Below are 12,012 nucleotides of genomic sequence, written 5' to 3' on the forward strand. Positions count from 1 at the left end.
TTCCTCTTTCCCTCCTCCTTTTATATTTTATTCCTTCCCCTAATTAAGGAAAAAAAATATATATATATTACCGTGCTGGCAGGCGCCTCGTCCCTCCCCTTCCCTCCCTCCTGGCAAAGCCAGCACGGGACCCGTGCGGCGGGCGGTGGATGCTCCGGGCGGGCACGTTATTTAACCCCATGGATGCAAGGGGCACCCCAACCCCGCCCCCCCTCCCAACCTCCCCACCACAGCCCCTCGTTTTTTTGGGTGCTTACCCCAATATTTGGCATTTTCAGCCCAATTGGGGAGGGGGCTGCAGGCAGGGGTCCCGGTTGCTGTGGCTTTGTCATGCAAACCGCCCCCCCCCCCCCCCTCCCCCGTGCCACCCTCATGTGTTGGAGGCACAATGTGGGTCTGGGGGGGCCGGGGGCTCCTTCAGCCCCAAAAGAGCCGGCGTCCCGGCACACGCCGTGCCTCAGTTTCCCCACCTGCAGCCCATGGGATGGGAGAAGAGGGACATCCCAACGGGGCTGGGGTAATGAACGCGTCTCAAGGTCTGGTGGCTCACAGATTGCTCCCGGGGGGGTGCTTTAAGCACGCCAAGCCCCAGATCCTCCCCGCGGAGCAGGATGAGGCTGGGCTGGATTCGGGGCCCTGGGCGCAGCCGGGTTTGGGGTCTGCCCCCCTTACAGAGCCGAGCTCCACGACGGAGCTTTTTTTAACCAGATCTCGCTCAAAACTTTCTCTGGCGTGCAGCATCCTCCACCCCGGGGGGGGCCGGCGCGGCGCCTGCCGGATAATTGCTCGGGTGAGTTTGCAGAAAGCCGCAGCTCCTGAGCAGAATTAATCATCCGTCGCCCTGGGAAATAATTAGGAGCGGCGGAGAAGGTCTCGTTAGCGGCACGGCCGGCGGGCGATGCGCGCGGCGTGGTGGCGCGGGGCGGGGATGGATAGCGGGATGGGCACGGGGACGGACGTGGGGACGGACGTGGGGACGGACACAGGGACGGATGTCCCAGTGGGCAGGGGTGAACCCGGGCCCCCCCAGCGGATCCTCGGCTGCTCGCTCCCGGCGCGGCCATGAGCTCACATCCTGCGCCCGGGACTTTGTGGCCAAACGCTCGGGGATGGGGGAAAGGCGAAGTGCCTGCTCAGCGAGGAGCCTTACCCGTCCTAATTGGGAACAAATGTTCCCCGCCGGCTCGGCAAAGCGGCTCCGCCACGCTGCGCCGCGGGGCCACCGCGCTGTCCCCGGGGTGTCCTGGTGAGAGGGGACAGCCCCGGGGACAGCCGGTGCCTGGAAGGGAGAGCGGTCAGTGCAAGGCAGCAGCGGGGCACAACCCCTATCAGACATCAGAGAATCCCCATCCCCCTGCCGCAGCCCCACAGAAGGCGTCGGGGCCCTCCCAGCCCTTCCCTTTGTCCCAGCACCGGAGGCCCCGTGGGGACCCCATCCAAAAAGTGTGCCCCGGACACCGGTGGTCCCCAGCTGCGTCCCCTTCGTGGTGAGGCTGCAAGTGTCCCCGTGCCCAGCTGTGCTTCCTCCTCCTCCTCCTCCTCCTCCTCCTCCTCCTGCCGGGGCCCTGCTCGAAGCCACGTAGCAGCACCCTGTGCCAAGCCCGCTGGCACCCCGCTGAGCCCTGCGACAGCACGCGCTGCTGGGGGCCGGGGGGTTGTGGCCCCCCAAAACCTCCTGCCCCCCGACTGACCTCCGCTGCCACCCCCAAGCACCCCGCAGAGGGAGGGACATCCCCGTCCTGGGGGGCCCAACCCGGAGTACCCCTCAGGGACATGGATGTCCCCATCTGGGGCCAAATCCCAACCCCAGGCATCGCCCAGAGATGTGGATGTTCCCCTCCTGGGGGCATCCCAACCCCAAGCACCCCCCGGGGACACGCGGATGTCCCCACACCAGAGGCTCCCGACCCCGAGCACACCCCCAGGGACACCGATGTCCCCATCCCAAGCAGCTCCTGGCCCTGAGCATCCTCGGGGGACACGCGGACATCCCCACCCCGGGACTGCCCTGTAGGGACACTGGGACGTTCCCCACCCCAGGTAACCCCTGACCCCACAGGGGAAGGGGCAACGCAGACCCCCCCCACCCCGGGGTGCTCCCCCTGTACATCCCCCAAGCAGGGGAGCAGGGGGCACGCTGCACACCACGGGGGTTTTGGGGTGTCCCACTGAGCCCTGCCGGATTGTCACGGGGACGAGGGGACGGGGCCACGGCAGGGAAAGCCAAAGGAGAGCCTCGGGGAGGAAGAGGAGAGCGAGGGCAGGGAGGAAGGCAACGCTCCTGCCCCACATCCCGTGGGACCGACACCGGGGAGGCCCCGGAGGAGGAAATCTCAGCGTATTTGGCTGGAGATTAAGTGGAAAACTGATACTTTTGGGGACCCCCGCGCCCCCCAGGCCATGGCACAGGGGCTGTGGGGTCCCAACCAGCCCCTGGACAGGCGCAAAGCTCCGGGTGGCTCCGGGTGGCTCCGGGTGGTGTTGCCAGCAGAGGGGACTGTTGCTCGGCTCTCCTTGGAGCAGGGTGGGAGCTGGCTGGGAGCCGGCCGTGGGCCAGCTCGGGAGGGGACATTGCCTTTTTTTTGCCCTTTTCCTCCTTGGAAGGGGCCAGCGGGCACCCTCCCCGCCGCCTCTCCGGGAGAGGAAGGGCTGGGAGAGAAAGAGCTGGCAAAAAGTCTCTCCCCAGATGATTTCATTATTTTTTTTCCTTTCTTTTGTTCGCAGCAAGCTTGCGTTTTTAACTCCCTCCCCCCAAATAAATCAGCTGGGGGAAATAAAAAGGGGAAAAAAAAAAAAAAAAGGAAAACAATCCCCACGACGCAATTCCTCGCCCGAAGGATGGGAGCAGCCCGGGCGGGTGGACGGACGCGGGGCACAAACCCAAACGTTGGGCTGCTCCTCACCGAGCTCCGGCGGCTGCGAGCGGAACCTGCGGCGATCGGCAGCCACGGCGCGAGCCCCACGGGGCTCCCAGCTCCGGCAGCACAACATCTGGAACCCAAAAGGGGCACAGCTGGAAGCAGGGGGGGCGGCTGGGGGTTGCTGCTCCGCTCGCCTCCTTCCCCCCCCCAGCAGTTTTCCCCATGCCCCTTGGGATGGATCCGGGGTGCTGGGTGAGCCCTGAGCCGCGCTGGGGCAGGATCGGTGCCAAAGCGGTGCCCGTGGCTGAGCCCCAACCTGCCACCAAGAGGCACTGGGTTTGCTCAGAGCATCCCCCCGGGGACATCTTCTCCTCCCCGGGGCGCTAAATCCCTCCACAGCCCCATAGTGGTTTGCTCACCCCAGGTTTCGGAGCATCCCCACGGGGACTTCTCCTCCCCGGGGCGCTGAAACCCTCCACGGCCCCATCTCGGTTTGCTCAGCCCCGGGTTTTGGAGCAGCACAAAAGGGTCCCCGCGGCCAAGCCCTAGGGGACAGGTGTCTGCCAGCCTGCCCGTGGAAAGCCCCAAATAGCTCCGTGCTGAGCACCACGGCAGCCGGTCCAGCACCTCGAGGCGCCAGGGACGTGACGTTTCGGGGGGGGGTTCCCCAGCGGGATCCGAGCTGTGGGGGGCACCGCACCCCGGAGCTCCGAGCTCGCCCTTTGCAAACTGCGCCGTGCTTGGTGGGGAAACTGAGGCACGGCAAAGCCCAACCCCACCCTGGTCACGTCCCTCCAGCTCGGCACGTCGGCGTCCCCGCTCGAGGAGTGCCGGATGTCCTGACGGGACATGGGGGGCGGGGGGGGACACGTGGAGGCGGGGGGGGGACACGGGGACGGCTCGGGCAGCAGCTGCGCCGGCTGCGGAAGAGTTAAAGCCGCTCCTCTGCCCGGGTCTCGGGGGCCTCCCACTCGCCCGGGGTGAGTATGAATAGCTGCTGCGCTCGCCCGCGCCCGCACCGCTCCTGCCGTCGTCCTCGGGCTCCCCGATGCTGAGCATGGAGGGCTTGGTGGGGGCCAGGCTGCTGGGTGAGGAGTCGCTGCAGATGTGGGACCTCAACAAGCGCCTGGAGGCCTACCTGGCCCGCGTGAAGTTCCTGGAGGAGGAGAACGAGGGGCTGCGAGCCGAGATCCGCGGCGCCAAGAGCGGCCCCGCCGCGGAGCCGTGGAGGGCCAAGTACGAGGAGGAGCTGCGAGCCCTGCGGGCAGCGCTGGAGCGCGCCTTCAGGGAGAAGTGCTCGGCCGAGCTGGCCAGGGACAACCTCTACGAGGAGGTGCAGCACGTGAAGAGCAGGTGCCAGAAGGAGCAGGCGGCGCGGGAGGAAGCCAAGAGGCAGCTGGCGGCCGGCAAGAAGGAGCTGGAGGAGGAGAGGAGGGCGCAGATCTGGCTGAAGGAGCGAGCCGTGCAGCTGGAGAAGGAGGTGGGAGCCCTGCTGGAGGTGCACGAGGAGGAGAAAGCGGGGCTGGACCGGGAGCTCGCCAGCTTCTCGCTGAGCCTGGAGAGCCTGCGCTGCGTGCCGGCGGCTTTCCAGCCGCTGGAGGTGGAGGATTACTCCAGGAGGCTCGCGGAGATCTGGAGGGGGGCGGTGGAGACCTACAAGGCGGAGGTGGCGCAGCTGGAGGGCTCGCTCGGCCAGGCCAAGGAGAGCCTCTGGAAGGCGGCGGAGGACAACCAGCAGAGCCAGCTGCAGCTGCAGCACCTGGACAAGGAGCTGGCGGCGCTGAGAGCGCGCAAGGAGCTGCTGGAGGACAACCTGGCCCGGCAGTGGCAGGAGCAGCGCGGGGAGGCTGAGAAGTTCCAGGTGGGGAGAAGCAGGGGGCAGGGGGAGCTGGTGGGGAGGGGGCAGGAGGAGAAGACCCCAAGACAGACAGGCAGAGGGGACAGCGTCGCCCCGCAGCTCCAGGAGCCCCCACGGGTGGGTTTTGGCCCCAAGGTGGGCTGCAAGCCCCGGGGGCAGTGGCAGCCCCTTGCCGCCGGCGTCCTGCCGGTGTCGGGGAGGAAAAACTTTGTCCGGCTGCAGCACAGCTGCAGGCACACAGCTGCGAAACTCATCGAGGAAAGGGAGGCTGTGGGGGGGGGACGGGGCTGGAAATGCCAGGAATGGCCCCGGCTGGCGGCTGGAGCTGCAGCCCCCGCGCGGGGAAGGGTCCCTCTTTGTTCCAGGTTTGGGATGGGGAAGGGGGCGTCGCAGCCGCCCGCCCCAAAGGACGCATCCTTCCCACGCTGGCATCGCGTGGTCCTGAGCCCCCCTTCCAGCCTCTCCATCCCTCCTCCAGCAGCTGCTTCCCTCTTGAATTTTTGCCCGGCTCCTCTCCTCGCCCACCTCTCCCCTCTCCAAATCCCACCCCCCCTGCAAAAACCGAATGCCCCTGGGACACCCGAGAGGCGCTGAGGACCCAGGCACCCCCAGGACCCCTCTCCCTCTGACCTCCCGAGGGGTGCTGGGCTCCCATGGGTGGAAAAAAGGGTCACCCCGTGGGGTGCTGGGCTCGGGACGGACCCGGTGACCCTCTCCCCGCCGCGGCTCAGGCTGCGGGCAGCTCCCGGAGCCAAGTCCCGGCCGCTCACCCCCATCCTCCGGCTGCCGGGGCCGGAAGGAGACGGAGCAATAATTTCCCATCATTTCCCACGGGACCAGAGGGTCAGGGCCGGGAGGAAGAGCGGTGGTGGGGGTGGTGGGAAACACCACCCGGGCAGGAGCCGTTGGTGCCGCCGAAGCTCCCGTCCCCGTCTTGGGGGGGGGGGGGGGGGGGGGGGGGTCCCAGTGGCACGGTCCCCGACCCCCTGCTTGTCCCCGCAGCTGGCCATCGAGGCCCTGGAGCAGGAGAAGCAGAGCCTGCGGGCGCAGATCGCCCAGGTCCTGGAGGACAGGCAGCAGCTGATGCACCTCAAGATGTCCCTCAGCCTGGAAGTGGCGACCTACAGGTGAGGTCCCTTGGGTGGGAGGGCACCCGCGGGGCACCCTACGATCCCAGGGGGGGACCCCGGTGCCCCCAATCCCCTCCCCACGGCCAGCAGCCCCCTTGCAGCACCTCCCAGCCTGGCCGGACAGCGGGGACGGGACCTTTGCCCCCCCCCCCCCCAACCTCGGGGCCGAACCCTGCAGCCCCCCAGCCCCAATCCCAGCCCCTCCAGATGGCCCCAGACAAAGGCAGGCTGCAGAGGGCTGGGGGGGCAATTAGCATGACAATAGGGGCTGTCCCCAGCCGAGGGGCCTCCCCGGCAGAGCTGATGTCACCCAGCGGCAGGGGGATGGGAGGGGGCCCAGGGGGCTGGCGAGGGGACACCCGCGAGGGGGGGGCGGGGGCACCCTTGGGGTGTCCCCCCCCCCCCCCCGTGCCCACGCCGAGCTGGGACCACGCGGCGAGGTTGCCAAGTGGGTTGGCATGAGCAAAGCCATCCGTAGCCCCTTCGTGCCTCAGTTTCCCTGCACTCAGCCTGCTGGGGGGGGTTGGGGGGGGTGTGTGTGTGCTGGGAGCCCCGGGGCAGCTGAGCCGGCGGTGAGGGCGGCCCTGGGCGCAAACCCCCCCCCCCCGTGTGTGTGTCGCCCCCCCACCCCGCCCCGCCACCTCCTCTCCTCGCAGGACGCTGCTGGAAGCGGAGAGCACCCGGCTGCAGATGGCCCCCGGGGAGTTCAAGCTGGCCAACGGCTTGCGAGGTAAAGGGCAGGGGGGGTGTGCTGGGACCAGACCCAGTGCAGACGTAAGGGGGGGGGCCGGGGCCAAAGCGGGGGGCACCAGCATTTTCCTGGCAGCGCCGCTCCCCCCGGCAGGGAGGTGTGAGCGGCGGGGTGCTGGCACCGGGCTCGCCGGCACCTCGGCACGGAGCAGATAAGGGCTTATCTCCTTCGGCGCCTCCTTTTTTATTTTTTCCTGTTAAATTCCTGCACGAGGAGCCCGAGCACGGGACCCCGGGCTCAGCAGCAGGTTGAGAATTGCTTCCTCCATAAAAAATAAAAAAAAAAAACAGACACCCCCCCCCCCCCCCCCCCGCTCCCCACCCATTTGCTGCCCCAGCAGCGCGACCCCGCTGCGCTCCCGACCCGGCCCCCGGTGCTGCTCCTGGCAGCTCTCCGGGGAGGAATTTCCCACTTTCCGTGGAGGGGCTGTTTTAAAAATAGGACCAGGGTCAGCGGGAGGGGAGAGAGGAGCTGTTGGGTTGAAATTCCCCTGGCCAAGCACCCAGCGTGCCCCCCAGGCCCCCCCCCCCCCCCCCTCACCCGGTGCCTTCCCGCTGCGGTCCCCGCGGTGTTTCGGGTGCTGCTGTGCCCCGTTGGGGTCCCGTTGGGGCCGACCCGGCTTTTTGGGCTGTGCCCCCCCCTCCACTGCGCTCCCCCCTGGCTCTTTGCAGATGTCAAGCTGGAGGCGAGCAGCAGCAAGCACCGCGCCGGCCCCGCCGCCTTCCCTTGGCCGGAGGGGACAGCGCAGCCACCCAGGGCCCCAGGGGACGCCCTCAAGGCTCCGACCCCCAAAACCAAGAGCCCCGGCGCCAGGGAGTTCCAAAAAATCAGCTCGGTCCTGCAGGCACCGAAGGCCAGGGAGCCGGCTGCCCCTACCCACGCCGCCCCGCTGCTCTCCCCGGGGAGCCCAGGGGCAGAGGGTCCTGCCCGGCCGGGGGGGGACGCGGGGGAGAGGAGCCCAGAGGAGCCCCCCGAAGGCCCCGAGGAGCCCCCCGGGACGCCGCCCGCCCAGGGCCAGCTGTACCCCGAGCAGCTGGTGAGCCACGTGCTGCAGGACGCGCTCAAGGAGATGCAGGACGATGCCCAGCCCAAAGAGGAGCCCGCGCTCAGCGCCGCCTGCGCCCCCCGGGACGCCCGCTCCCCCGGCCCCTCTCCGCCCGTGGAGGCTCGCGAGGCCGAGGAGGCCGGGGACGAGGGGGGAGAGCCGGCCCTGAGCGTTGGGGTCCCCGAAATGGAGGAGGAGGAAGCCGGAGGAGGCGTCCCCGAGGGGCTGGGAGGCGAGAGCAGCGCTCAGCAGGACGGCACCGGTCCCCGCGGCGCTGCGCCCGCGTCCCCCAGCGACACGGAGAGCCAGGAGGAGACGGGACCCTGGGAGGAGGAGGAGGAGGAGGAGGAAGGAAGCAAGGAGGAGGAGATACCGAGCCCACCGAGCCCAGAACAGAGCGGGGGGCTGCGGGGAGCACCCCGGGAAGGGGACGTGAGCGGTCCCATCCAGGCAGGGACCGGCGAGGAGGAGCCAGAGCCAGGGGAGGACGACGTGGAGGCCACCAGCACGGAGGCGCTGCACCTCTCGGAGGACGAGGAGCCGAGGGGAGCCTGGAGCCCCTCCAGGGAGGACGAGGAGCTCCCGGAGCAAGAGAGGGAGAGGCGAGAGGAGGAATGCCCGCAGGGGGAGATCGAAGCCGCTTGCGCGCTCCCGGTGGGAAGCCGCCCGGTTCTCCCCTCGGAAAGCAGCCTGGAGGAGGAGGACTTGGTTGGGGGAGAGCAGGAGGAGTTTGGGCACCAGGAGATGCCCCCCGGGGGGGCGGCTGCGGCTGCAGGAGGGGAAAGGGAGCAGGAGACGTGCCCAGAGCTGGAGCCCCCCAGCAGCCGGGAGGCCGGGCCGGCAGAAGAAGACTCGCTGGGGGCTGAAGGAGGGGAGACCGCAGACGGAGCAGGGGATGGCGAGGAAGAAGAGGGAGGGGAAGGAGAGGAGGCGATGGGGGGAGAGCACCCCCGGGCAGGGGAGGCCTGGGGGGACGAGGAGCTGAGGCAGGAGAGCGGTGGCTTGGAGGAGCCGGAGGAGCTGCAGGAGGACGGGCTGGAGCAGGACACGGAGCTGCAGCCGGGAGAGGACGCCTGGGGCACGGGGGACGAGGACAACGGCCGAGAGCATCGAGCAGAGGATTGGGAAGGGGCAGCGGGGGACGCGGAGGGGACAGGAGGGGACGCCAACGTCACACCCCAAGAGCCAGCCCGGGCGGACGACAACCCGCCAAGCACGGGGGCACCAGAAAGCCAGGAGGGAGCCGGCGGCACGTCGCCCGCGGAGGTGAAGGAGGCGCAGGAGGAGGATGAGGAAGCTGCTGGGAGCGAGGTGCTGAGCCAGCAGCAGGCACCAACACAAGGCGAAGAGGAGCAGGAGGCTGAGCCGGCCCCGGGGCTGGAGGAGGCTGAGCAGGGGGGCACCACGGAGGCACCCGGGGACGCCCAGGACCCGTCCGAGGCGCTGGAGGAGGTGTGGGAGGCACAGGGCGCCGCAGGCGAGCTCGGCTCGGAGCCAGCGGAGCTGGAGAGCGGCAGCACCGACCCCGCAGAACCTCAGCAGGATCCGGGCAGTGGCGTGGGGAGCGCTGAGCCCACGGAAGAGGACGCTCAGCGGTCGGGGACGGGCAGGATTGAGCTGGAGGACACCCTGCCCGACAGCACGCCGCTGAGCGCGTACCAAGGGGAGATGCTGGCTGCAGCCAGCCCAAACCCCGTGGCCAGCGAGGAGGCCACAGAGACAGCGCCCGGAGCTGAAACGGAGCTGGAGGACGACGAGCAGCTGGGAGGGAGCCACGAGGCAGCAGCTGCCTCGGTGCCAGATAGCCACAAAGAGGAGTCGGAGACGGAGCTGGCCCCTGCGACGGAGTGTGCCGAGGAAGAGGAAGGGTATTTCATGGTTTCTGCTCCCAGCCAAGAGGCGTCCAGCTGGGAGGAAGCTGAGATCTCGGAGGACTTTGAAGAAATTAAAGTTGAAGCGGCTGAAGCCGGCCAGGAAGATCTCAAAGCTCCTGGAGACGCATCTCCGGAGCCAGAGGCCGAAGAGCACTTGGAGGCTTTTGGGGGTGAAGATGAAGATGTGAAGATGCCCCCAGAAGAACAGGAGATGCCAAAGGATGAGGACGAGGATGATGCTGGGGGCTTTGCTGCCGAGCTGGAGGAAGGCTCGGCCGTGCCAGCGGCACAGCCCAGCTCCCCCGTGGCCGAGGGGCTGTCCGTGGGGCATGCCGACGAGGCACCCCAGGGTGACGAGGGACGGGGGCACTCCGAGGGCTCCGCCGCCGAGCCAGAGGAGGAGCTCGATGGCACGGGCGAGCAGGAGCACGGGGCCAGCGGAGAAGATGTTGCAGTCCCAGGCTGCGATGCCCTGGGGCCGCAGGGACCGGCGGAGACCCCCCCGGGGCAGGAGGACGAGCGCATCCCCCCGGCAGAGCTCCAGCCACCGGCGGCTCCGGTGTCTCCACCGCCCGAAAAAGCGGAGCAGGCACCAGCCAAGCAGCTGCCCCTGGAGGAGGACGCGCAGGATGGTGACAGCCCCCCGGACAAGGGGCCCTCCGACGCCGAGCCACCTTCCCCAGGCTCCCCGCTGGAGCAGGGAGGTTTTGCGGAGGCCGAGGACAGCCCCGAGGCGCCCGCTCTCCCCGCACAGCTGCCGGCGGACGTCCTGCAGGACTCGGATATCCTGGAGATAGTGGAGCAAGCCCTGGAGCTCAACCAGGAGCTGGTGCTGGGGGCCAGGCTGGCGGCGGGCGGGCAGGGGGCCGGCGGCAGCGCCGAGCCCCCCCAGGAGGACGAGGGGGGCTCCTCGTCCAGCGAGGAGCAGCCGACGGTGCAGGAGGCGCCGGCGGAGCCGTGCCGCGCCGAGGGCGGCGAGCTGAACGGGCTGCACCGCCAGGCCAGCCTGGAGGACCTGGCCGAATTCGCCGAGGAGGGGCTCAACGGCATCGCCGGCGAAGCCCCCGCCGCCAAGCCCGCCGATGCCCCCCAAAGCCTCCCCCTGCCCGGCAAGCACGGCGGGGCCGACGCCGTCCCCGCGCTGTCCCCCACGGGGGACCAGGTCCCGCGCCTGGAGCCAGAGCCCTGGGCCTCGGGGGACGAGTGAGGGCGGCCGGGCCCCCCCCCCCCCCACCCCCGCAGCCCCGCTCCCTCTCGACAATCGGACGCCTCCCGTAGCCCCCACCCGCGTAGCACGCCCGTTTCCTTGTGGTTTTTAACACTTTTCGTGTGGATTTTGCCTCCTTAAGCGGATGCCCGGCAGAAGGTCGCGTCCCGAGAGCGGAGAAGAACCGGGCTCACCCCGTGCCCCCCGAACCCCACGGCCCCGCTGGGCTCAGCCTCGTTTCGTGCCCCCCCAGGTGCGCTCTCCACCGCAGTATTTAATTTAAACCCCACGTCTCCTCCTTCCCGGCTCAGCCCGGCCCGGGGGGGGCGCAGCGGGGTTTGGGGCCGCGCTCCCCTGTCACCTCTGGGCGAGGGCACCCAGGGGTGCCCGTCCCCAACCCGCCCACGCTGGCGGCGCTGACCCACGGCGGACGCATTTGCTGCCTCGACACTAATTTAATAAAGCCTCGTCCTCCCACTCGGACCTGCTGCGTCCCTCATTCCTGCGGGGGGGGGGGGGGGGGGGGGGGGGGGGGGGGGAGTGGGACAGGAGCCCCACGGCTTCGGGGCCGGGCTGGGGGTGCGGGGAGGGCACGGCGGGGGCTGCACGGCAAAGCTGAATCCCCCCGCCCCGGGGGTGCTGCTCGGGGCTCGGAGCTGGCAGAGAGCAGGGTGGGGACGGGACGCCAGCCCACCCCGACCCCGTGCCAGCGCACTCAGCGATGAGACAGCAGAAAGTGGCTGCGAGCCCTGCCCGGGCCGGGCACGGTGCCTGCGGGGCCGCCCTGCCCCGGAGCTACCTAGGACCCAAAGCATCCTGACCCCGAGCGCGCCGACCACAAACATCCTGACCCCAAACATCCCGACCCCGAGAATCCCAACCCCGAGAATCTTGACCCCAAGCATCCTGACCCCAAGCACCACGACCCCAAGCACCCCGACCCCAAGCACCCCAACCCCAAGCATCCCGACCACAAACATCCCGACCCCGAGCACCCCAACCCCAAGCGTTGTCCCTTCCCACCCCGCTTCCAGGGGTCCCCAAGGGGTGTGGGTGCCCCCAGCCCCCCCCGCCCGGGGCGCCTCAATCGCCCCTTTGTGTGCCGGGCACGGGGACGAGGCGCAGAGACGCGCCAGCGGCCGGAGGACGGGCGCCTTGCCGCCAGCAAAGGGCTGAGTCACGGCGGGCACGGAGGGGCCGCGGGTGGCGGCGGCGGCGGTGCTCAGCACCCACGGGTGCGCTCAGCGCCGCTGCTCGGCCGCCGGGGCCGCGCCGCTCGCCCACGT

At 69.4% G+C, this 12,012-nt stretch overlaps 2 protein-coding genes across 2 annotated transcripts; one reads left to right on the forward strand and one right to left on the reverse strand.

Moving 5' to 3' along the window:
- Positions 1-3: 3 nt before the first annotated feature.
- Positions 4-2,495, reverse strand: LOC121060841 (collagen alpha-1(III) chain-like). Its single transcript, XM_040538979.1, has 3 exons — positions 1,151-2,495; positions 471-841; positions 4-39 (listed from the first exon to the last, which is right to left on the reverse strand). The coding sequence occupies exon 1, from the start codon at positions 2,290-2,292 to the stop codon at positions 1,336-1,338; it is 957 nt and encodes a 318-aa protein (XP_040394913.1). The 5' UTR covers positions 2,293-2,495; the 3' UTR covers positions 4-39; positions 471-841; positions 1,151-1,335.
- Positions 2,496-3,780: 1,285 nt separating this feature from the next.
- On the forward strand, positions 3,781-11,203 carry NES (nestin). Its single transcript, XM_040538967.1, is given in 5 exon segments — positions 3,781-4,722; positions 5,722-5,846; positions 6,506-6,579; positions 7,272-10,672; positions 10,674-11,203. Coding segments are annotated over 5 exon segments (4,578 nt in total). The 5' UTR covers positions 3,781-3,909; the 3' UTR covers positions 10,839-11,203.
- The last annotated feature ends 809 nt before the right edge of the window (positions 11,204-12,012 follow it).

The sequence above is a fragment of the Cygnus olor genome, chromosome 28 (assembly GCF_009769625.2).
Source record: "Cygnus olor isolate bCygOlo1 chromosome 28, bCygOlo1.pri.v2, whole genome shotgun sequence".
In the NCBI taxonomy this organism is placed as follows: domain Eukaryota; kingdom Metazoa; phylum Chordata; class Aves; order Anseriformes; family Anatidae; genus Cygnus; species Cygnus olor.